The sequence below is a fragment of the Phalacrocorax carbo genome, chromosome 4 (genome assembly GCF_963921805.1).
Source record: "Phalacrocorax carbo chromosome 4, bPhaCar2.1, whole genome shotgun sequence".
Lineage (NCBI taxonomy): Eukaryota > Metazoa > Chordata > Aves > Suliformes > Phalacrocoracidae > Phalacrocorax > Phalacrocorax carbo.
Window position 1 is genome coordinate 16924690 of NC_087516.1, and position 25940 is coordinate 16950629.

General features: G+C 35.5%; 1 protein-coding gene across 2 annotated transcripts in view; it reads left to right on the forward strand.

The window, feature by feature from the left end:
• The window catches only part of CPEB2 (cytoplasmic polyadenylation element binding protein 2), a 55311-nt gene that overhangs the window by 16830 nt on the left and 12541 nt on the right, over window positions 1-25940 (forward strand). Inside the window, exons 4-7 of one of the 2 annotated variants that reach the window (XM_064449153.1) lie at window positions 7687-7737; window positions 14527-14550; window positions 18152-18322; window positions 19965-20054. In XM_064449153.1, the coding sequence (XP_064305223.1) occupies window positions 7687-7737; window positions 14527-14550; window positions 18152-18322; window positions 19965-20054 (336 nt within the window). The remainder of the gene's footprint in view (window positions 1-7686; window positions 7738-14526; window positions 14551-18151; window positions 18323-19964; window positions 20055-25940) is intronic. The other variant, XM_064449152.1, reaches the window with a different exon arrangement.

The window sequence follows — 25940 nt, forward strand, 5'->3', positions numbered from 1 at the left end:
GTGATATTCAGTTTCTGTCTATTCTGCATGTTTACAAAACATTACAAAGTAATACAAAGGGGTTTAAATCTGGGGACAGTTAGCCCAGTGGTACCTGCTGTGGACTAAAAGCATGCATATGTCATCAAAGACAAGGTAACTAGTTAGATCATCCCTGTTTCGAAGCATTGTTGCTTCAATTTGCCACTCTCAGGTGGTGACTAATATTTGTTGGGTTATCTGAACCCAAATCTACCATTGGGAAGGATGTTAGAAGGTAAAGCCTAATGTTGGGCATAAAATCAGAGAATCCAGGTCTTCTGCTGCAATACGCTGTCACTGGCACCTCTCACATTCCTGAAAACCAATCCGTTTAGTCACTTTTTTCGATGCACACTGACATGAAAAGTGGAAGTGGTTCCCCTGTTCCCCCTGCCATGTCACTGTTTTCATTTTGGCTTTATAATGCAGAAGAGTTTTCAGAGGCACAGTGAGCACAGAAAAGACCCATTTTAATTTTTATTCATCTCTTCATATTTCATTATGATACAATAGATGAAAATTATGTATTTCCAATATTTTTTTCAGTGAAAATAAGACAAGACGAAGCTTTAATATTTTAAAGTGAACTGGGTTCATACATACATGCTTTTGAAAAACTCAGTGAAGTTTCCATAGCTATTCTGTGCTTTCCAGGGACATGAGTATATGGTTTCAGTCTACAGTTAAGAGATTTTTTTTCCTTTTTTTCCACCATCGTACTCTTGCAGTGAAAATTCTGCAAAGTTTTATGTTTGAACTAAAACAGATGGAAGCCATAGATAGTGATGAATTCAAAGGAGACCCTTTTTTGGTTTTTTTTTTTTGTTTGAGTGCCAGAGAACCATACATACGCCAACTGAATTTAAATAGAGTAATTGTATGCTGTTATTTAAATTGGTTCATTAAGATATTTTTTTCTCTTTAGAAGTTATAATGTAGCTGTTTCAGCTGAAATAATTAACAATAAAACACAAGAAATGTGCCTTACTGACTGAAAATGGGAAGAACAGATCACATCCTAGAATAGCCTTTTAGTTCCTTTCTACTCCTCTTCTGTTTAGTCACCATTAGTTGGCATTTCTGTAATTTCCTAGCAACTTGTAACTTTTTTTCTTCTGCAAACCATGAAACACTAATTTTGTTATTTCAGTCTCTGTGGCTTTTCTTTTCACCACAGAAGATCTGACATTTACTTAAGAAGCCATCATATTTGCTTGCAGAATGCACAGGATTAAGAATATTATTGTTATTTATTTGTTATTTACAACAAAGTATGTTATATATTAACAAATATTTTTTAACTAGAGAATATTTTTATGAAAGTTTAAGTCAATCTAAGCACACTAAAACAATGCATCTTTTATATCTGACCACAGCAGTAAAATGAAAGTCCCTGGAATTTTAAGCACGTGTTTCAGATTTAGCTGCTTACAATATCTGGAGTATGACTAAGCATCTTGTCTCAGATTTTGCACAATGCAGAACAGACACTGTGTGTACTAGCTCACAGCTTTAAGTTTTGCATTTCAAGATCCATTTTAGAAGGAAGTCAAATTTCACCACTTTTACTTTCATGAACTTGAAAAAACTTTTATTTCAAATATGATTCACTGAAAGCTAAGTTTATGCCTACCAGAAATTGTTTATAGAGGTATAGTTTTGGCTTCACTTAGACAAAGTTTAGTCATTACCACAGACATGATCAAAACAAAAGCAATTTTTAGCTTTCCATAAGACATTTTTTCAAGGTAGGTTAATAGGGAATAGATGCTTGACTTCACTAGTCATTGCAGCAGAAATACTGATCATATTAAAAGTAATCTTTTCCACGCAGCTTTCTTGAAATGCATTTCATAATAAGACACTAAGTAATGTTTACTATTACCCCATCCAATCAACAGAAAATAAACTGAAATTAAAATTAATAAAAGTGAAAATAAATCAATTCACTTTTACATCAATGTTCTTAAATAGCCTTTTTATTCTTCCAGTAGCCCTTAGAACTATTTTGAGAGAAGAATTGCAATATTAATAGCCTGAAATACATGGGTACTCGTAGTAAAACTTTTTCAGGCATGCCTCTTGTGTACTTGCATTTTTTTCCCTTATCCTCCCCCAAATACCAGTGCTTCTTGATGTCAAGATGTAGAAAACTTGGATTCCAGACAGTTCAGAAACAGGAAAGACAATATATTTGGGCTAAAACAGATTTTTGAAAAAACTTTGAAGAAATGGTTATATTTTGCATGGAATACTTATTAGAATTGAGGAGCAGGTGATTTAGCAGAATTTATAATCTAGTTTTAAACATATTTCTAGTGAAGACTATAGTATTATCCATGTAATTTAAAGGCTTGTCATTTGTAAGGCAAGAGTATTGATACTGTACTCAATTTACAATTCATTTCTGTTACCTGACCAACTTCTGCAAGCTAGATATAAGCTATATTAGCGGGAGTAACAAGAAGGAATATTAACTGTATGTTGAATTTTTTTTCTGTTTCTTTGTGAGGGGCAAAACTAATTTTTTAGGAAAGTTACACAAATATATTTTTTGAATAGCTAGTATTAAATAGTAAAAGTAAATCACTAATATTTGGCTTATATATATGGGAAAAATAACTTGATGTACTTAGAAGTCTGTCTTGCTCTTTCTTGGTTTTATTTTCCCTTTAAATTGGCTTAGTTGAGCCCTTCAGCTGTTAGACATCTTTCTTTTAAAAGCAACCTGCTGGCTCATGCTCAGTGAATTAAAAAGAAAAGCATTGGTGACTCAGCAACACAGTAGAGAACATTTTATTTCTTTGCATAAGGCAACTTCTGTTTTCAGAGAGATGTGTTTTATAGTTTGTGTTATGAATCTCTAAGGTTTAAAGTTATGCAATTGCTTCCTAGAGTAATTCAGATTGCACTCAGAGAAGAGTTTCTGAGGCTGAACAAAAAAAGTATGAAAGGAGGGACTTCTCTCTTAGTCATATAAAAGGCTTTGAAATTGTACATACAGATTGTTTCCTCTTTCTGTCATAGAAACTATTTATTATAAAAGAATATATTTAAGACTGATAGACTGATTTGCCTAAATAGATCAAGTATCAGAGACAACACATTTGGCCTCATTATGACTTACATAATACTTACACAGAGTTTGGCAGCGTAGTATCTAGGCTTTCTGTAACTAGGTGTTGTCCAAACATGGTTTTGTGCTGTTGTCTTAACTACACTGATTCAAAAACCGAGCTATCTGAAACTGCTACAGTCCTCAGCCATCACTGGTCTGTTAAAGTAGTTTGGGAAAAGCTTAACTTGGAGGCTTTTTCTCTTGTAGTCAGGAGATCTCTTGAAAATAGGAAGATGGGAAAGGCATTTGTGATTCTCAGTCTCTTCATTCAACCATTTAAAACTTTAAAAAAAGAGGGGGGTTTGACATGAAATATCAAACTTGTGAAACTCTGAGTCAGCAATGTTTAAAGCAGTTATTATACTTAAATCTATCCCAAATGTTTTAATATAGGGGATTCCTCCAAAAGTTAAGTTAAATAGGAATAGAAAGTATGCATTTCCAAAAGTAGATATGAATTTGCCTTTAAAATGCAAAGTGAGTAAGCACAACTACATGTGTATGCTCCGAAGCAGCTTACAAAAAATTTAAATTTCCATTGCCCGTATTAGTAACATGAGATAACAGAAATGTAGCTAAAAGTAACTTTGTTACTCTTTCCTCATGGTTTGGATTAGCAAGACTTTTAACTGGATTTAATGGGTAAACTGGCCCACCAAAATTTATTTGCAAACTTTTTTTTTCCTGTCCTTACAGAAGAATACATTGTGAGAAATACATGCCAGGCAGTTCTGTTATCATCAGTCATATTTAGATATGGAAGAGGGGGCTAAATTTAATAGAACTCCAGTTGAATAAGAAATGTGAAACACCTGCTTCTCCTTAGCAGTACTGTTTTGAATTTAGCCGCGATACATGAGAATTATTAATTAGCGGTAATGCAATGAAGTTGGAAATTCAGGTTTGCACAGAGAAACCTTCTGTAACATGATACTTTATGATACAGTACTGTAATGATAGGTATTGTATTTGTTCCAGGTAGCAGGACATTACTAATTTTGGATGCTGTAGAGCTGAGTTCTGTAGAAAGTCAGTGAAGTGACTACTTTTCATTTCTCAGGAATGGAATACATCTATTATTTAAGTATTTGATAGTTTCTAACTAATTTGTAGTTGATTTTAAACTAGTAAAGCATCTTTATACATTATTAAAATTCATTTTTTAAGCAGGTGGATGCCACTGGAATTGCTAGAATTATTTATTGAACAGTTTATACGATTCTAGATTACTGACATTGAAGTAGGATGGGATTAGATAGGATTTGTGTTGAGGACAGTTCTTAAAAAGGTACTTTTTTTTTAAATGCATCAAACAATATGCAGTGAATGTAGCTGACTAGAAAGAAATATGATAGAAGCAAAGTAAATTGTTAAGAGAGGGTGCTCCCGTCTTCTGTGTTTTATATACTGATATTTTAAGTGAGGTTTAATATTGTATATGTCCATTTAAGTAGAATGATGTGTTAAAAAATAGTTGTAATCTGAGCTCTGTATAAGACTGATCTTGTACCCAGTTCCATGCATGAAATGTTCTGAATTTCTGAATGTCATTAAATTCAGGTAGACACCCTAGAAACACATCATTTTTCTTCAACAGATTAATTTAAGGGATAAGAACCTAAGTTAATGTATCAAGTAGCAGTGATTGTATTTTGAAAAAGTAAGCAAACCTTCTATGTTAAAAATGTTTTTAAGGTTGTAAGCCAAGTACTAGACAAGGTAGTAAACGCAAGTATTAAGTTCACTGGAATGCAGTAATACAAAATACTGTTTCATTGAAATAACAATGTAAAAAAGACTTAAAAGAAGTATCAGTACAGCTGTACAGGTACTAAATAGTGTGTTATTAATTTTCCTTTCTAACCCTCAAATCATTCATTATCTGAGCTAGGAGATTCATCTCTGTAACACAGCAAGATAGGGTTTCTTTGTGTTCCTGTGATTCATAGGTTTGATGCTGCAGTAGTGGGCCCAGCCTCTTAGTGCACTGTCTCCCCACTACTTAATGAGGAGTGCTTTATTATTTCAACTTTTTCAGTTTGGCACCTATGATTCAGATGCAGCTTATTTGTGAAGCTGTAGGGGGTAAAAAAGCAAAAGAACGTAAAACCAGAGTTGTAAACCCAGAATTTACGATCTTCTAAAAGAGTTTTCCTCACCAGGTGTTGACATTGGTGGGCTTCTCTCTTCTGTTAGGCCTTAAATCTGACCTCTTTTTCGGTAGTAATTACAGAAGAACATGCATCTTTTGTCTCCTTTGCTGAATAGGAAAAGAAGATAAATGTACACAGACAGAGAGAAAGACTGTCAGCACAGACTCGAGGAGGTTTAAGATGAGATGATTTCTCACAGTTTCTATTGTTACTCTAGATAGATACATCATTCTCATTTGCAAGAAATAGCTCATATTGTTGCAAGTATTTCTATAGCACCGTATATAAACATGATGGTGACCATAAATAATCTTGTAAAATCCTTGCTGTTAGGAAAATGGGTATTACCTTTATAGACCAAAGAGCTAAGAAGTGAAGCAAAATGGCTTATTATACACCAGGCTGAGCAAACCAGTGGCAGCGCCCAGATTGCACTTTAAGGATGCCTTGTTCCTAATTCTTTTCTTATGATACCAGCATGCATTGCTAGAAGGGCAGAATATTTATAGTTCTGAAAAACATTAGGTATAGCTGAAAATGTTCAGCATGACAGAAAAAAATGGCTTGTTTGTTAAAACTGGACACTTCTGAAGATAAGGAGCATGAAGACAAAGGCTCCTACAAATATTTTTGTTTAGTGTCTTGCCTAAGCCTGCTCAAAAATTCTGGAGAAGCTGGAGAAGACAGCAGAGTACTTTTGGGTGGCATTCATCTGCCCTTTTCCAGGAGGCTGCCCTTGCCTTTCACCGCTTTCTCCACTGTCAAATTCCAAAGCAAATAGTTCCTACCTAATCTGCAGGTGTTCTGATACCATCCATTCATACAATAATGAAATCCGTGGGAAGATAAATAGTATGTGGCTGTATAAAAATCTTTTTCCCACAATGCCTGTAAATAATAAGGCTGAATAAAACATCCTATGAACTTAATCTTGCTGTTTTGAATATAAGAGCTCATAATAGATATTTTTCCTGTATTTTTCATAGAAAATTATCATGTTGGTTTCCTAAGGGGGAAGAGCAAATTTTAAACCCCATTACTTGCAGATTTTCAGCAAAAACAGGCTTTATTTAACCCCAGTGATGTCCCTTGGGACACAGAACTGCTATTTCGAGAAATTTCCAGTCTTGCTGGGTTTACCAACAATGTCGAAGGGGGAAAACGGTGTATGGTAGGAATTGTTAGACAACCTTAATATATGCATTGCTGATTTGGTTTTCTTGTTTTCCCTTTATTTCTCTCTTTCTTTTTAGAAAGAGTGACCCTTATTAGGGTATGACAGTGTCTTATTAATACTTGTAACTTGGAAGCCAACTGCATATATATTCCCCTTTAAACCTGTGTGCATTCTAAACACCCGTTGCTTCCAGGCTGGATTCTTCTTTATGCCTCCACAAACATTCTCGTTTCCTCCAAAAGATATAAATGTTTAAGTTACAGTATTATTTAATGTATGCTTACAGATTATAAGCAAGCAAGTATGTTTGAATAGGAAGATAGATGGAAATGTAGTTTTTTTGTACACTTCTTCCAAACACAGCAGCTATTGTAAATGTCTGTCTAGATCAGTGTGCACTACTGGTATGTTTGCAGCTTCCTTAAACAGAAAACGTCTCCTTTAAAAAAAAAAAAGGATTTGTGGTGAACAGACACTTCAGCTGTGCAATTGAAACCATTCATTTATCTCTTAAAGTAGAACAGGCCACCAATGTAGTAAAATGCAATACTTAAAAAAAATTCTAATGTCAGTATATGAGATTTTAATGTAATTTTTATTCAATATAAAATCTGAAAATGTTGTCTATCATATTCTTTAATTTTGTTAATTTTGTGGACAAACCAGCACCCTACTTTTTCCAGACTTACTGAAAAATATGACATAAAATGGTGATATGTAGTACACCAAGATACAGTCATAAATTGGTTAATAAAATTTTAATGCCTTAATTCCTATTAACATGATTTTTTTCTTAAATTGATTCAAGCAAAGAAGCACTGAACTGTAGAAATGCCACTCTGTTAAGCAATGTGCATAGTACAGTTATTCAGTCTCTATGAAAGAGAAGACTAAAGCAGTCAGCACTATTTCTGGGTGTCATGAAACAAAAAGTAGCTTTATCCTATTGGAGCTGATCCCAAAGCACATTGCAGATCTTATGACCAGAGAATTAAGGTTAAGAAGTTTGTTCTTGTCAGCTTTAACTTGGGTCAAGGGTATTGTTGGTTAATGTGCTTGGAGTTAAATATTAGCTCTTTATTTCCCTTAGGCAAACTGGAAATATGGTTTATATTTAAATTCTAAGCAGTGATTTTTTTCATTATTTTTTTCTAGCATAATAGCTAAAACCTCTGCTTTTTTCTTGTTTTGTTCTTTGGTTTTTGTTTTCTTTTAAGGTCGCTTGAGTTATCCACATCCAGGGACTGACAATCTTCTGATGTTAAATGGTAAGTGCTAATCTTATAACAGTTCCTAATTATCTCTAGCTTAGCTTAAATCTGACATGTTGGTATAAAATTATACTATTATATTCTGTTATTGAATTACTTGCCTCTAGTCTTCAACACTGATGGGACTGTTGCCATTTTTCAGAATTGAATGGCAAGAGCTAATCTTGCAACAGCCTTTCATTATATCTGGCTTATTTGAAATCTGAAATGCTTGTAACGATGCACTATTCTTTTTTGTTCTCAAGCAAACCCGTGGTATGTTTTCCAAAGATCTGCTAGAAATCTGTTACACAGAAACAGGAATTGGAAAAATAAGGAGGCCAGTAAGGCATGTTTTTCTATCTTGTGTAAATAAAGAGTGAACAAGATACTTTCTGTTACACTTATGTGAAATAACATTTTATTTTTGCTGTGTTTTTTGGAACTGGCTTTGTCAAATATGTTTCTAACTGAAATATGCTGAAGTTAGAGTTCGTGTTCATGTTCCTCTCCCAGTAGGTCAAACTTCATGAACATCTGCTACTGAGTGAAGGCATGAACTTTAGCCTTTGTTCAAAGCTAAAGAAGGAAGCAGAGCTTGGTAATCCATCTAAGTCAATAATAAATCAGGGGTTTTGCACACAAGTGTTTTCTACATTGAGAAAAATTAGAGCTACAATGCCACGGCTTTTCTAGATTAGAAAACGTGGAAGCTGTTGTACACCAAGCAATTACATTTTCGTCATTGACATGATGGGTCTAAATGTTACCAGTAAACAGCTAATTATTAAAAAATACAGTCAGAATAGTTATTTTCAGGTTTGTGGTTCTGTGGAGCTCTTTTTTAATTGCCTTACCCTTCTGCGCAGTCATTTACACTTGTACAAATAGATATAAAATGTAAAAAATATCTAACTTCCCTTGTGTAACACCGAGCAAGTGTTTAAAACTTTAAGGAAATTCAGGTTTAGCTTTATACCCAGTAAAGGAAAGTATTGCGCAACGGACATTTGAAGAATTAGGCCCTTTGCTATTGAATAGTTCTTTAAGATAATGGAATATCTTGAAAACTGAAAATACCTATTTAACTATTGAAATAAAATTAGTTCTTAGCCCACACAGGCCATAATCCTGATTCCAGTACATTGAATATCAATGTGCTTGATGTTACAACATTTACAACAGTTAACTTTCTGTACTTAACTGCAACTGTAAGACCTGTTCTGCAAGCTGGTTTGTTTGGGTGGTATATGTGCAATTGTCATTGTCAGTCAGTGTAAGAAATTAATGTAATTTTAGTTCACTTGTTTTAATGCTTAGAATGGTAAGCTTCTCTTTTTATATTTTTGTGTGCTAAAAGAGCACGTGGGAAGCATTGTTAGTCTGTGGAATATCTAGGAAAAATTCTTTGCTATTATCATAGACATTGGAAAAAATCTCAGTGGTACTGGTCTACCCTGAAAACCTTACCACAGAGCTAGAGTATGTGCTGAAGAATATCTTGTTTGTTACTAATGCTGGTGGGATTTCTACTGTAGTTTGGAAGTTAGTACTTAATGTGACTGCTGTCCTCTTTAAAAGCTGCAATATTACTTCCAACCTTCAATAGGTGAGATAAAAATAACAATTTGAATATCTAAAGGACAGGTGCTGCAACACCTAATTTTTAGGTGTGCCCTTTAGAATTTAATTCAGAGTGTTGGTTTAGACACCTATGCTATGTACGCCATGTACCTGGAGAGCCACCTCAGATGGAGTGTCTGAACTGCAGCTACTCACAGCTCGAGAACGGAAGCACTGGCAACAGCTTCTGAGAAGCTCCAGCTGCTCAGATTCTGCAGAACCTTCCTTTCTTAGCAAGAATTTAGGGGCTTCCTCCAACTCTGTGGTAATGAGAATTGCAGCTGGAACACTCGCTGATAAAGTTGTAGACTTCAGTTTCCTTCTCTGCTTAAGTGGATTCAAGCTCATATTTCTCTCTATCCCTGTAATTGGTGCCTTGGAGGGAGGAACAGGGAAGAGGAGAGTGAGAGTTGGTAATCCATAGACTCACATTTGTCCTTTACTTTCTCAGTAAGTGTTGTGGTTGCTACAAGCAGAAGCAGGAATACTAGACCTTAATGAAAGAAAGCACCAACATTTTTAAGGATCCTGGGCCCATCTATGTGCACACTAATACTTAACACTGGATCATGGCCGTCACTGGGTTTTAGTTGGTTTTATTGTAGTGGACTGGTATCTCTGGATCCCAGTAAGGTTCTGACATGAGCCAGGCTGGAATTCCTCAACCTTTTTAAGACTAAACACTTCTAGATAAAACTTATTTTTAGCTAGTTTTTCCTCCTCTTAAATGATAGATCTTTCCCAGTTCCTTTAAAGTGTACTTACTGAACTGTACCTAATATTAACATTTACAGTTTTCATTATTTAAATTAATGAAATGAACCAAAGGAAAGCTGATTTATGTGTTTTAATAAATTATATATCTGATAATTATATAGCTGTTTCAGCTCAAACTGTAAAAAAGCAATGCATTTTTAATGACTGTTAGTTATCTCTCAAAAGTTGAAAAAAGATACTTTGGAATGGGTTTACCTGAGTATATCTTTAATTGTTGACTTAGAACCTTTCTGCAGCATGTAATAATGCAAGAGTCCAATTTGATGGGGTGTCAGGTGTGTTTTCCTCATTACATGGTCATCCCCCCCTTTTATAGATGTAATGCATTGAATTTTTTTAATGGCTATTGAAACATAATCCACCATTTGCTTAGTTTAGCAAAGGAGTATTAGATTTTTCCATCTTAAAGATAATGTAGCTGGTTGTGCTTCTGAAAAGAGCTGGTTTACTTCAAACAGAAGTTATTAAACTTCCTACACAGGAATTGCTAAATGAGTTTCTGTAGTCGGTTAGGCATGCCAAACTTAAATGGTCATCACAATCTCTTTCAGCCTTAAAATCTATAAAGATGTGATTTCTAAAGAAATCTTAATAGAATTTAGGCACCCAAATCCAATAGAATAAAATGAGAATTAGGCATTTACCTCCTCTAGTCCGGACTCTTGGGAAACTTTTGCCATAATTGTTTTTGGATTTCTTTAAACGACAAATATTTATTAATGAATAAGGCTTCATCACTTCACCATCACCATTTGATCATTAAATCAGGAATGTTAGTGAGAAATAACAAATAGTAGTGTTACTTTCTATCATGAATTCTGAAATTATCTTTAAATATAGGAAGCTTGCAGGGTAGTTTTTCCTGTTATACAACATAATATTTTGAATTCAGCTCAGTCGTTCAGTAGAGTTATTTAAAAATGTACATATTTGATCTCTGGTATATATTTGAAATACATGTCTGAATGAAATAGAAATTATACGTTTACTGTCTGTATGATAGTATTGCTCACATAATGTAAAAAGTCATATTTATATTGTCTTGATGTTAGATAAACACGCACAAAAAGTGTATTTAATTCTGTTTCATATTTCTATCTCCAAGCTGATTTAAGTTGCAGAAGAGGGGGTATTAATTTTTTTTACAGGTTTAAGCTTTATTAGCATGCAACTTCAGGGATATAAAAACAGAAAGTTTAACTATAAGGGAGTGTCTTTTTTGTATGTACAGCACTCTTAATGTTGGAAGGTTCCAATGTTATTGGACTTCATTTTTCTTTGGGCATCATTATACTTCTTGTATGTTTTGTCTAACATATTTTCTAGAAGTGTATCTCTTGTACTTTCTCACTCATTTGAAATCTTTCAGAGCTTTTGACTAATTAAGATAGCCAGCTTTATAGACTAAAAGTTAAAAATATTTCTGTATGACTTAATTCAGGAGGGAAGGAAAAAGTCTAATCTATCCTTTTTTGTTGTGAATCAATTGTTTGCCTGCTATGTCTGGCCTCTCCCAAAGGGCTGTCTCACCTGCAATTATTTATCTAAACAGATGGACTAATTTTGTAGATGTATGTATTAAATACATATATATAAAAGCTATAGCTACATCTATAAATATATATAATTTGTATATCTATACAGACCACAAGCTCTGTAAACACCTGTGCTCTGAAAAGTCTAAAACGTATGTGCATGTTATTTTAAGAAATACAGAAATATTCCTGACTAAATATCTTCAGAAAGAATAATCTCATTGCTTACGATGTACTAGAAGTTTGATTCAGTGAGGCTGTTCTTACAAGTATTATCTGGCCTTTGAAAGAATGTTTATATATGTGTGTGTGTAATGTGGAGAGAGTAAAATACTGAAGTTTCATAAAAATGTGACACGTTTGCTTTCATATACTTTCCGTAACAGTAGGACTTTGTACTTAATGTTATTAAAACAACTTAGCTATAATATAACCACTGTGGTCTTAAAGTCTAGATAAAAATAGGGAAAAAATAATAAGTTTTGCAAACCCATACACTTTGATGTTAATGATCACGTTTATTGCAACAGTGCCTGAAGAGGCATAAAGAGGAGGAAAATCCTTGCCCAAACTAGCTTGCAGTCTAAATGGACAAGGCAGATAAATATCAGGGACGGGGATTTGCCATACAAGTAAAATAAATAGTGTGGCAACATTAAGTACAATTATTTTCCCATTTTCTGATTTCATGGTTTTGCTGAAGCAAAGAATACTCAGATAACTTTGGTACATCGTTATAATTTCTATATATAAATAAAATACTGCAGCAACTACCCTTTTAAGTTGAATTGCATTGGGGTTTTTTTAAGCATTTTAATAATCCTTTTGTGTTTCTCCTTTAAAATTACTGTTGTTTATTTTTAAATGCACAAAGAAAAATAGTTTAGGTGTTCTGTAACAAAATATTTTTATGCATATCAGCTTGTCTTAGCTATATCAGCTTGTCTTAGCTGTGAAAATATAAGAAAATAGTTGAGCTGATTTAGTTGGCAGAAAGGCAGAAGTGGCAGAAGAGAAATTACTAATGCTTGTGACAAAAGATGCTTATTAATATGCATTTGTATATTATTTTCTGAGAGGGAACATGGCGCTGCAGTCATTGCTGTGGATGTGATACGCTTGAATTTTCCCTGGTTATTCTAGTTTCATTTGTGGAAGGTAAAAAAAAGGCATGCAGGGGGTTAGACAGGGGCTTAGTGATGATGCTGGTGCTCTGTGGGAGTCACTTTGGTCAGGAGTCAGAAGAGGTTTGTACATGCTGCAACACTGACATAGAGCTGCATGTCTTGTAAGTGCCTCACTTCAGAGGAAGACAAGTCTGAAGTTTAGCGTTAGCCTCCCCATGCAGCCGCAGCCAATAAGAACTAATCACATAGAAGAATGCAGTATGTTTTGTGGATTCTGTTTGAATGTGGGAAATCTGGACATAGGTGTTGGTTGGACACCCAAGTCTCTTAAAGAAAGTGGGCTGTTCTGTTTTGGCTTACTCGTAGAAAGTTGGAGGATCTGAAAAACTTTAAGCAAAAGACTCTTCTCATCAATGGTAATTCTTTCAAATGTAAGAAAGTTAGTTCAGTGCAAGTTGGATAGGAATATGATGACTGTTGTGTAAGAACAGCTTTAAGGGAGAAAAATCAAGGAGAGATTTTCAGAATTCCTTAAGCAGTCCACTGAATTCCTAGTAGGAAGGGATCAACATAACAACGAAAAAACTCCATGCAAATGGGAGGTACCAGGATATAAGTACTTAATAATATGAGAATGGAACAAGGAATGACACTTAGGAATCACTCGAGTTTATGAGGCTGCATGTATTTCAATGTCCAAGAACCACAGCTGCTTTTTAGGAGATGTATATATGAAGTCCTAGTAAAATCCAAACAATATTGCCGAGACACAGGGATCTTTGTTCATAAACGTTATAACATTATGTTTTATAGTAATATTTTCTATTTGGTTATTTAACTACAATGCTGTAATGATTAAAGTAATCTTTCTCAGATACAAAGTCTGTGAAATGTGAATAGAAAATACTTTGTGAAAACATAACTAAGAAATTGCACATAGCTTGATTTTTGTATCAGTAATCTATTTTTAGTTTCCTAGCCTTCAGGCAGAGAAGCAGTCAGTATGGTCTTCTAAACTGTAGCTATAAGCGTGATCTCTTTAAGAATCTTGCAAAACTCAGAACTCAGGAAGATCTTGGATTTACTTGTAGTCTGTCAGAAATTGTTTGCCTTTGTGCAGTGTTTTTGACACAATGCTATTTCTTGTGACTTGTGCCCTGATTTTGTTTGCCACCACAAGGAGTCTTTTGTTTCAAACAAAACCTTGTGGTTAATTTTCTGCTAGGTCTTTTCATGAAAAAGGAAGGTCACAGCTTATAGCATTTGTATTGTCACTGCAAAGGACTGGACAAACTGTTCCACGGACCAGGATGTTTCCGTGATTAATTTAATGCTTGCTGCATGCTTTTTAAAGTAATATTTTCCTTTTTACAATTTCAGTACCCTGTGTTATTTAGACACTTGTGGAAGATATGAATCACGTTTGTGAGGATGAATTACAAAGTTACCGTAATATATGCATCCATAATTAACATGAAGTTAAGATCAAGTATAAAGACAGGATGAAATATTTTAAAGTATGTTCTTTACAGGTGGTGCTAACATCAATTCAGTAGTAAAATAGGATGGTATTTAGGTGAGGCTTTAGTTCAATGCATTCTTATCTACCACTATTAGTAGCCAAGTACTGATGCAGAATTCTACTTATCACTTACCCACATAGTTCTTTCTATCTTAAATATTTTAATATGTGGGCATGATACGGTTATATGACATTTTACAATTTGTCCTTTGTTTGCATGCAGCGAGGAGTTATGGGCGAAGACGAGGTAATTCACTTCTGTTTGTTACAGTACAATTAATTCTGATTGAGCTGTTACTGATCCTTACGATTAATTAATCCAGATTGTTGATTGTAAATACTTATCTGCATGTTGTCTTAGTTTGGGGAAGATGGAGGGTGCAAGGGAAGGAGCGGTGTGGTCTGGATTGTTATGATCATTGATCTCTTCTTACAGTTTGAATTACAAATCCGTTAATCAGGTAAAACACTGTAGTTCTAATCATAGTTTATTTCATGCTAAGGGCTACTGCTTGCAGTTGTTGCCCCCGTTAAAAGTATACAGTTTGCAGTTGTTATTCTAACTCGCCATCTTTTGCTTCTGTAGAAGTGATAGTGCAGAGAGTAAAAACTAAAAGCCTTTCATAAACTTAGCAAGAAATCCAGTAGACGACTCTTAGGAACAGTAAATAGATTTTCGTAGTATAAGCCAGTATATGCTCAGTGACCTTAGAAAAGCTGTCCTGATTTAACTATATGAGGATGTGACCTGCAGTTGTTACCAAGACCATGTCCAGCAAAAACATCAAGATCTTTGATTGCTTCCAGTATTCACAACATGCACATAAGTTCACATCTCTCTCTTGATCTCTGCCTTGGTTCATAACTGATTGCTTGGTAGCCCCAGTGTCGAGAGGAACAGTGACCTACATCATGGTCAATGTATGTAACAGCACAATCATGTTTTGGCGATTCCTGCCAGATTCTGCTTAATTCTTTTCACTATGGTAAAACAAAAAGAAACAAGTGTGTTTAAAAGGGCTTATCCTTTTCATTCACAGTCACCGGGAGAAATGTGAAAGCCTAGCAAATTACCTTTTTCTTCTCTTTAGCTGAGACACATGGAAAAGTGAAGAGGAGGGAGAAGAAAGTATTAGGAGTCATACAAAGCACTTTACTCTAAATGTGTTAATCCATTGTCCTCTGTCATTTTAGCTCTCTGAGGAGCTACAGTGCTTTTGGCAAACCTTTATCCACTTCAAAGTAAAACTGATCTCTCTGCTGTCACTTCAGAACGTGTTCTGATGGTTCAATTTGTACTGTGAAGAGAGCCTCAAATTCTCATTTTTCTCAGATTTTAACATGGGTCTGTGGGCAAAAAATACACTTTTCTGAGGATTATTCTTTCATTATTTTTCCCCCTATATACTTGTGAATATTGTGAGTTGGAATTGTCTAAGTAGTACTTTTAGAGAAACACAAAAACATAATTTTCATGGTCCCAAGAGACAACTTCCTTAAGTATAAACTGTGTGTTTATTTTTTTTAAAAAAAACAACCCAGAACAAAAACTGAAAAAAAAACCCCTACGCTTAAATGTGTTTATGGCAATATTCTAACGCCAAAAAGTTCATTTAAATTGGCTTGTTTTAAAGTCACTTAAGTTTCTTTTTTCTAGCGGTATAGAGACTTGCAGAGAGGTAAAGAGGAAAGCTATGTGCTTTTTATAAAGATAACCCAGCTGAATTACAGTTATTTTGGATTTAAGGTGTTAAGATTAACTCTCATATGTTAGTGAAAATTCTTAAAATTTCTACTTTTGCAGTTTCCTGCAAGTTCCTCTACTTTGAGTCTTATTTTTTCCATTAGCCACTTTTTCCTTTCACTGTCACTATGATAACAGCTCCATCTTCTCCATCATTCATATCAGTAATCCAGAAGTCCATGGTCATATTCCCGCTTTCTTGATTATGTAACCACATCTTAACATTTCTCATATACATCTTTAAGATCCAATAATTCTTCCTAGTCTTCATAACTGAAACACATATCCACATGATTCAGCTGCTGCAGTATTCATAGCATGATCTTGCTTCTCTTACGTCTAAATAGATGATTTACAAGAAGAATCTGCCTGGCTGCTTCTTCCAACTGTGTTAACTTTCTCCCTTGCTTCCTCACTTTTCTGCCCCATTGAGCACCAGCTACATGCTTCCACTTTTAAAGGCACTCTGCAGATCTGTTAGCTAGATGTTGAATGCATCTTTATGATAGCAAGCAAGGATGCCATCACTTGCTCCCCACTAGTCGTATTCTCAAACAGGCATATCACCATTCTTAATGGAAAGGAGGAGCCTGCTACAGCTTTCTGCATTTTCTGTACTCCTCTCCATTGGATGCCTACTTAAGACATGAATGTGAAATGCCACCATAAAAATGTTGTAGTTACAGTCTTTGTTACTTAGTACGGTCCTGTGGTCCTGCTTTTATTATGTGATCCTCGTGACATTTTATGTTTAGTTGTTTTCTCTCATCTTGTGTGTTCATTTGGTATTTTTAATGTACTATATTTTTATTATGGATTTAGATACCAAACCAGGGTCACTGGGCATTACCACAACATAGGTCATTGGTCATGATATTTGCTGTCTTTTTGCCAGCCTTGTCTTTAAGCACTTGATTTTCAGGTGGTCTTCTGGAAGTGAATGGCTTTCATACTGCTCTCACCCCTAGCTGATCAGCATGATGTCTGTAGGCGTTCCTGTGGGGCTTTCCTGGTAGTATTTCCCTGAGAGGGGATAAAAGTTACAGACTGCAGTATGGCTCACATCTAAGGTACTGCAGACAGCTGTCAGGGACCTGCTGCTCCTGCGTATGGATTTGCAGTGGGTGAATCTGGAAGAAGTTGGCTACTTGAGATGGAAAATTAACTTGCTTCCCGAAAGTATGCTAGGTTGTTTTTTAGTCTTGTTTGCTTGCTTGTTTTTGGAAAGCAGTTGAATGTTGGAGTTCTCTAAAATTTATAAATATAAAATAGAGGGGAAATAAGTGGGACAGAGTTACGATGTTTTCACTTCCCCCTGCCATCTCTACATCTCTTTTGATCAGTTTGCATTTGCAAAGCCATCCTGTGAACTTCACAGATTTTACACTTGCTTTTCAGGGTAACTATAATCTTACTGCAGATTGCTATGTGCTAGGAACCACCACAAGGCTTCCCTCAAACTGTGGTAAATTTGAGAGTGAGAAGGATAAATCAGCACCGTGACTCATCTTTCAAGTGTTACATTTTGCGCATTTAATAAAATCCTCTTTTGCTTTCTTAGGAATTAAATCCATTCCTGTGTTATCAGCATCAGATACCTTTAAAATAGAAGAAAAAACATACCTGTTTGAAACTTCTTAACTGCGTACATGTTTTTTCTGTTTCCCTCTGTTCAATTAAAGTGTAAGATTTTTTAGACATGTGGTAGTCATTCTGGTGATGGAAGTTATTTTTTTAACTTGAAGTTAAACCAAAGACAGACTAATGAAACTCACTTAAGCAGCCCTTAATATGATTTCTTCATAAATAAGACCCTTTATTTAAAAACAACTTACTACTTCCATACTGGATGCAGCAGAGTAACTATAATGTAGTATGAAGTATTATGCTTACAGTGATGTCAGCTTGCAATCTCAAATTCCCTTTTTGAAGTTTAATACTTTCTTCAATTTCTTAAGTTTTATTTAAACTAATGTGTACTTTTTTAACATCTTGGGGTTTTATTTTTACTTTCCAGACTGCTCTTCCCCCATTTCCTAAAATTACATAAATATGTACTGCCACAAAATTATTTTAATGTATATTATTATCTTTTCTTTTTAAGGCCGTTCTTCCCTCTTCCCAATAGATGATGGTTTGCTGGACGATGGTCATAGTGATCAAGTTGGAGTCTTGAATTCACCTACCTGCTACTCCGCTCATCAGAATGGGGAACGAATTGAGCGTTTTTCTCGGAAAGTATTTGTTGGAGGTCTTCCACCAGATATTGATGAAGGTGAGCTGCCTGGAAACTAGACGAACTAAGTTTGGAGGGAGAAAGAGAGATTTTGAAAAATCTAAATGAAGTAGTAGAAATAATCCACTCAGCAAAATAATATAGTGGCGTAAAAGGTATGAGTTGATGCATATGTTGAGCTTAATATCATTTGATGTCATCCATCTTTTTTGGTTTTGAGATGGTTCAGTTGTCTCTGATTCTACACTTGCAGATTGTAGAGGTGCATGTGATGCCTGGAATCTGTTCTCCTGCTTACTTTGCATATTCCTTTCAAATACATCTTAGCCCTTCATAGTGTCCTCTATCTGTGCCTGCTTTATTCTCTATTCATAGAAAACGTCTATTAGCAATTGAATTTCAAATTCTATTTTACTATTACCTGAAGATCTCAGAAGTGGTTTAGAGAGGTTAATATTTTTCCTGTTCATAATTAGAGAAACTAAGGCAGAGGAAGGTCAAGTGGCAGAGTACTCTGTGATGCATTGCACACAGAATGTACCACAGAAGCTTAGATTGTTAAGTGTTGCAGTTGGAATGGCTTTGTACAATAGTGCTGATTTGAAGTAATCGTGCTCTTTATTATTAGGTATCTCCTGTGCAGATAAATGTAAATTACATGCTAGCTTTCTAATGTAAGCAGAAGTCTCACATGGTGTGAATTTTGGGGTTGTCCTATGCAGGAACAGGAGCTGGACTCGATGACCCTTGTGGGTCCCTTCCAACTCAGGACATTCTATGATTCATTGTAATCCTAGAGTAACTTGCAAACCATGTTTTTGTTTCATCTTCATTGTGATGATCTCCTGCAATGTACTAAGGGATTTATTTTAATATACTTCAGCTTTTTTTAATGCACTTTAGCTTCTAATTCAAATGTGCACTGTTGCCTTTAATACAAATGCTAAACAAAGACACATGGAAATACATTTTCTTTCTTTCCTGCCTGTTTATGTGCTGATGGCAGGACACTACTGAAAGAAATGGAGCGTATTTGTGTTTGAGTTACTGCTTTTGTAGAGTTTAGGGTGATTTAATTTTTTCCTCATGGCCAAGGTTCTTACAGTCTGACAGGAAGGAGTGGCTGGGGTAGCAAGACATCACAAAGTTGTTCAGGGGGCATAGTAGATCTTCGAACGAGACTATTCATGGTTATCTTAGAAGCACCTCTAAATAGGCAATTTTAAGTTTCTGTTCCTGATCTGTGCATGGTATCTGCTGGAAACTGCTAGCATGCTAATTGTGGTGGTACGTATTATATGAGTATCTACCTACAAAGCTCTGAACTGTACATCACTAAATAGTAAACTGTTATGATTGCATTCAAACCAGATTCTGAATTTAAGGAAGTACCTCAGCAGTTTTCACCACTGCCTTTAGTTGCCTATATGCTTCTGAAATGCTCCTGTTACTAAGCAATAAAAAACAAATGTAAGCTTAAAATCACCAGAAATATATTGCATAAATATTAATGCTTTAGAAGATGCCTATTCAAGTTTTTTGTTCATGAAATTTGGAAATTTTGTTCCTTTCCTCCCCATGTACTCTCAACTTTTGCTAGAAACAAAGACCTTTGCTTGATAGTATTTTTTTCATGTGTTATGTAATTTATTTTAATTGCAACTATTATACCTGTTTTTAGATGAAATTACTGCTAGCTTCAGAAGATTTGGGCCTTTGGTAGTAGACTGGCCTCACAAAGCAGAAAGCAAGTCCTATTTTCCACCAAAAGGTAAGAGAGTTGGAAGGTTTTGACCTGTCACCGAGTAAAAGTCTTACTCTGGTAAACTGTCTCATCTTTTTCCAAAGGGCGTAATTTATAATCCCTGTGAACAGTTAATTCCACAGTTTCAGTGCAGGTTCAGACATGGTTCCTTTATATCACAAGTCTAAAACCTGAGAGTTTTGTTTTAGTATTGTGCCTGGTTCAGTGCTGGACTCTTGAAGGATCTTCCATATTCTGATTTCTCATATATCAGCGTCATATAGTTATATGTGTCATTTATCCTAGGTTCTGCATTTGCATATCTATATGGTTTCCAAAACTGACATTTGGTAAAATTTTTAAGACTAAATCTTAGATTAAAATTTTCATAGGAAGTTACAGGCAGGGTTCAGAAGAATGCATTTTGGGTATCTGATTGAGATAATGTTATGTTTATTTGAGTTTTAGGATGTGAACTTCCTGTTGAAGCACTAAGTATCTTTTTTGATAAATGATTAAATGTTGATTTTTAACTCTTTCTGGTGTTGCTGTTAGACTAGATTCTTGAGTATCACAAAGTATTGGAAAAGCCATTCTGTACATTAAGTAGTTAAATTACATAGCATATCTCTGTACATGTACAATCATGTATTGGTACATATCAAATAAATGCAAAAAATCTGATCCAGATATGAAAGCAACGCAGAGATTATTCATTTGTAGAGAACGCAGCAATTCCTTCCTTCCCTGGAAGTGATGAAAGTGGGTATAATACCTTTATAAACTGATTCTTCATTTATTTATCTGACCATCTATGCTGGGTGAAAAGACAGGATTATTATCCCAGAGTGGGAAATGGAACTGGAAGTATTTGAATAGTATTTATGAATGCTACATGGAAATTCTGAGACAAAGAGACTTTGGCTTTTTTGATTGTCAGCCTGATACACAAAGCTACTGTCAAGTTAAATTTTATTATCCTAAGGAGTGCATCTCTCTCCATAAACTACCAAGAAAAATTCTTGAGGAACTCTTTGAGGAAGATGCATCTCACAGAGCCCATGATGAATATATAGAAGAGGGAAGATGTAATATATTCTTACCTGAAAAGAGTGGATTCTGGCATTCATTTCCAAGGAGATAGTCCTGTCTCAGCCTCTGAACATCCTAAAGATATATTTCAAGACCTCCTCATGTAATAAAGATTTTTTATATATTTGAAATGCTTACTATTAGCACAGTGTAAAAAAAAAAATCTATACTGTAAGCAGAGCTTCTTAAAACCAGAGAATACAAATAGAACTTCAGTCTGTTGATCTAATTGAGTAAGGACACACTTGCAAACTGTTTAGTTGATTTCCCAAGATTAACTGATCTTTATTTGAAATTTAGTAGCACTTACTGTTCTTCAATCTTAAAACTTTATTCTAATTTTCAATTTACTACATTATTCAATATTGTTTTGTAATGTAGCCTAACACATTTGAAATACAGTGTAGGTCTCTCTTTATAGATATGCTGGAAATACAGCTTACTATTAACTTGAATATTACTGTGTTTATATATGGTTTTTTTCAGTGCAATAGATACAACCTGTGGCTATTTTGTAGAAGAATTTCTTAAAAACTTGTCTTAAGTATTACTTACATGTGCAGGCAAGAACCACGTATACATATATTTAATAAGAGGTATGAAACTGATGAAGATAGGCAAGATACTAAGAAAGCTTTGAGATTGATCTGTAATTAGCAATTTAGAAATATATATACTGTATTAGCCCAAAGAGTTCGTTTGGGTTTTTTGGATGGGTTGTTTGGTTTTTCTTTTTTACTTTTAATCTCCAATTTCTAATTTGCTACTCTGCATGGAGTCGGTTCAGTGTATATATTTTTGTTTGTTCAGTCTCATTAGAGATTTGACATAGTATTGTTTTTCAAAGATATTTCGGAATTATCCAGGTCTGAACTGATTTATGTAATAGTCTTCTCTGTGGTGAAGAGATACAGCCTGCCTTCCCCCCCGCTCCCCACCCCGTTCAGTTTTCCAGGCTGTGGTTCCTTCCAGGCACTCTGCTTGCAGAAAGCCCTGAGGGAAGGCCAAGTTAATAATAAGTATTTCCTTGCTTGAAGAAATGCAAGAAGTGTCTTGATCCATCAGGGCTGGCTGCCTCCTGAGAAACACCAACTTGCTTGTTCTTAACTAATTACATTTTGTGTTGGTTCACCACAAAATTAGGCCCAAAGAAAATAGGAATTTTAAAAAATTCACACTAATCTTACAAGGAAACTCTGTTCTGAAGCAGAAAAAAATTATTCTGCTGAGATCAAAGTACAAAGTCTGTAAGTGATCTGCCAACTGTAATGGAGAATTCCTTCCTTTCTGACTTGTCATTGTTTATCATAACTCTTCTTATTACATAGTTGGCAAATATACCTATTTATGAAACAATACACTTGACCAAAGCAACTTGCTGAGGTGAGGACTCCTCCTTATGATAATGAAGCTCTCAAACAAATGGTGCTGTGAGGGTATGCAAATCCAAAGAAGGCCTTTCAAAATATGCCCAGTTTTTTGTGTGCTCTGTACTATTTATAGACGGTATCAAACAGAAGATAATCTGATTTAAACAGGACAGTATCCCCAGCCTTTTCTAATTGTCTGGGTGTTTCTATTGCCTTCTGTCACAGCAGTTGTGCAGTAGCTTCGTTTATTCAAGGCTCTTAACTGCTAATTTGGAACTGACTGAAAAAATCAGGTTGAAAATGTTCTGTTTCTAGTTTAAGCAGCAAACCCCAGCTCCATCCAAGTTCAACTTGTTACCAGCTTATTTGATCACTCTGGGTAGGATTGAACTCTGGATTCAGGCAAGTAACTGTAGGTGTCTTCATGTGTGATTAGTGTCTAAGCTTCCTTTAATCAATAGGAATCTGGCCAGTACAGTCGGTGGAGTATAGAGGGCTATTCCGGGTACCGTAATATAGGCACATTGAGCTTGATTCATTTACCCAAACTTGAGGATCTCTAAAAGATTTTCACAGGTCTTGCAAATGTGGCGTGACACTATTGAAGCCCCACACCATTCTGGAGCACCAGCTGAAGGTTAGGCAAAGTCATGTAGAGGATAACCAGTGCTAGACACCTCCGTGTCCTGCTTGGTCAGCTGAGTCACGGTCCAGTCACCACTGACTACATTAACTGCACTTCTGTACTGCAGCAGGAGCCTAAACACAGTCACTGCAGAAATATGGAAATAGGTGTTTGGATCTTGAAGTGAATCCTGCTCTCCCCTACAGAAAAGTGCCTCAGCTACTAGGTACATTACAATTATATCAGCCTGCATTTTTTCACTTCAGGTGCAGTTTGGAGTTAATTCTCTGTCAAAGATGACTAAACTGAACAAGTGAAAGATTTGTTTTAAAGATTAAATGTAATTAATATAATAATGAGATCCCTTTAAAGAGGACTAGATTAAATGTTGTGTGTCCTTCTCAAATGTGAGTTACTCCCATCATCAAATATAGATCCATTGTCTGTATTAACCTGCAGTTTACACTGATTCTTTATGATTTAAGGTAAAGCACAGCATTCTGTGGGCAAGAATTGCACCGCACTGAGGCCATTTAGTGTCCCCTGGGGAGAGTCTGTCAGGACAGTAGAGGAACCAACCCTAAAACAAAATACAGCTGTACTGACTGGCATGGACAGTGCCATGCTGGCTTGTACTGATTTTCTTGACTCCTTCTCTAAGCCACTAGCGATAGGAGTTAGCTGAAGTTTGATGAAAGGTGCTCTCTGATTCCTACACAGAGTATACATAGCAGTAGTGTCTTGTATCCTTCTGGTAAACTTCCATATTGCTATGGAATAAAGAAATTATGCCTTGCTCAGAAAATCGTGTTAGCTACCAGTGTGAATCTAGTCTAGAATGCTTTATTTTGTTTTATTCTTTTAGTTTTTGTATTTATTACATAAAAGGTTCAATTTGGTAATACATCTAGGACTCTTCAAACTTATCTGATGGGCTTCTGTTTCCAGTGCTGACCCAATACATGAAAAAGAAAAAAACCATGTAATTTCTTCGTCTTGTTTCATTGAGAGAGATGTCAGTTCAGAGTAGGGATGAGTATAACCAGTGCAGTATCTTTAGATACCAGGGAATGTAGTTCTAAAGCCAATTGTGATCTCCAGAAAGATTTATTATTTGAGGTAATTTTCTGAGGACATTATCAGAAATTTCACTCACACTGATTGCCTTTGAAAATAGAGGAGTATTAGTAATAGCTCATGCAGAGGAATTTAGGCAAGTGATTAACAGGGGTTACCTAAACTTCGTCTCCCACAGAGGCATAAACTCTGGTAGAGGTGCACATGAACAGGACATTTTTATAAGGCTGTGTTCCGTATAATACTTTTCACTTTGTGAAATACGTACAAAATACACAAGCTTTGTCTCTTGGCAAGTTATACCTGATCATGACCTGCTACTGTTAGTGTACATACAATCCAAAGGTGTGAAGCGGCTTCCTTCAAAGAAAACTATTAAAGCAGCTTTGCTTTTCCATTGTAAACAGACTCACATTGCTATTGGGTGTAAAGCTGTTAAAGTTAAATGACTGATGTGGTACACCAAAAAAAAAGAAACCAGGGAATTAAGTTGGTTTGTAGTACAGTAAAACACCTCCTACTCTTATTTAGCTCCCCACCATGTTTCACTGTGATGTGTACTTTCTATCACACATAGTAATTGCAGTTCAGTACTACTCCAAAAAGAGTACTTAGGCACTTGCTCTTTTTTAATCATACTTATGCATGTGACTTAACACCACCATACTAGCGTTGCAGACATTAAACATCCACAACAGGTCACGAGTTATGGAAGTTGAGGTAAAAAAATAATCCAGTAAAAGCATATATTGTGGAGGCAGAAAGGGGTGAGAATAAAATTTGTGCCATATGGTTGTTATGTGGTAGCTATAGTAATAAGAAGACCCCTAATGTATGATGTCTAAATGAAATACCAAAGAGTGTAATTTGCCTTCGCAAGCACTTCTAGCTAATGAATATAGGCTGGTTGCCTATTTAACTGGTGTTCTTTGGAGAAGTCTATGGCTAATGCATAATTGATTTGTGCCAGGCAATGCACCCTGGTCCAGGGCAAGTGATGGAGAGTGGTTTGTATGCAGGCTGTGCAAGTCTAGCATTCTTTGGAAGGAACTGGCTCTCTGTATATGGCTATAAAATGCGAGACCTGAGCAAATTATCTTCTCTAGCCAGTTTTCTTCACCAAGAGAACGGGTTATTTTCCTCCAGTCTAGACTTGGGGAGCAAACTAAAATGCATTGTAATCATTGAAGGACTAGAGCTGTGGAACAAAACTACAGCTAGACCAATTTTATAGTACAGACTATACCCTAACTTTCTCTGTGTCTTCAGAGGGGGGAGTAGTACAGCTAAGCTCATGAACCCAGACATCGGTACATGTTTTGCAGATGATGTGGAGAAAACGGTATTAATGTATAGCTTTGGTATTGCTTTCCTTTTATTTTAGGTGTGGTAGGATATAGTAATCCTAATTGTTCCCTCATCAAGTTCTTGTATTTGAATTTTCTATCTTTTTACAAGCTGCCACAGTTAAGTATATTAATAGTTGCAGAAAATTATGTGGAAACACTGACCATCTTTATGTATCAGGAGCTATATGGCCTTGATTTGCTTTAGGATAAGAACTGATGGAAAATCAGCATCTGGCAAAATATTTTACTTCTGGCTGTGAGTCTTACTTTGTATGTCTGATCCCTTAGTCAGTATCATGTGCATTTAGCCTTTCCTTTGATTAATCAAGTTTTTGCACTCCCATCGTTCTTGTGCTGTGAGCTCTCCATTCAAGCAGGAGTATGTATGCCTGGCTTCCAC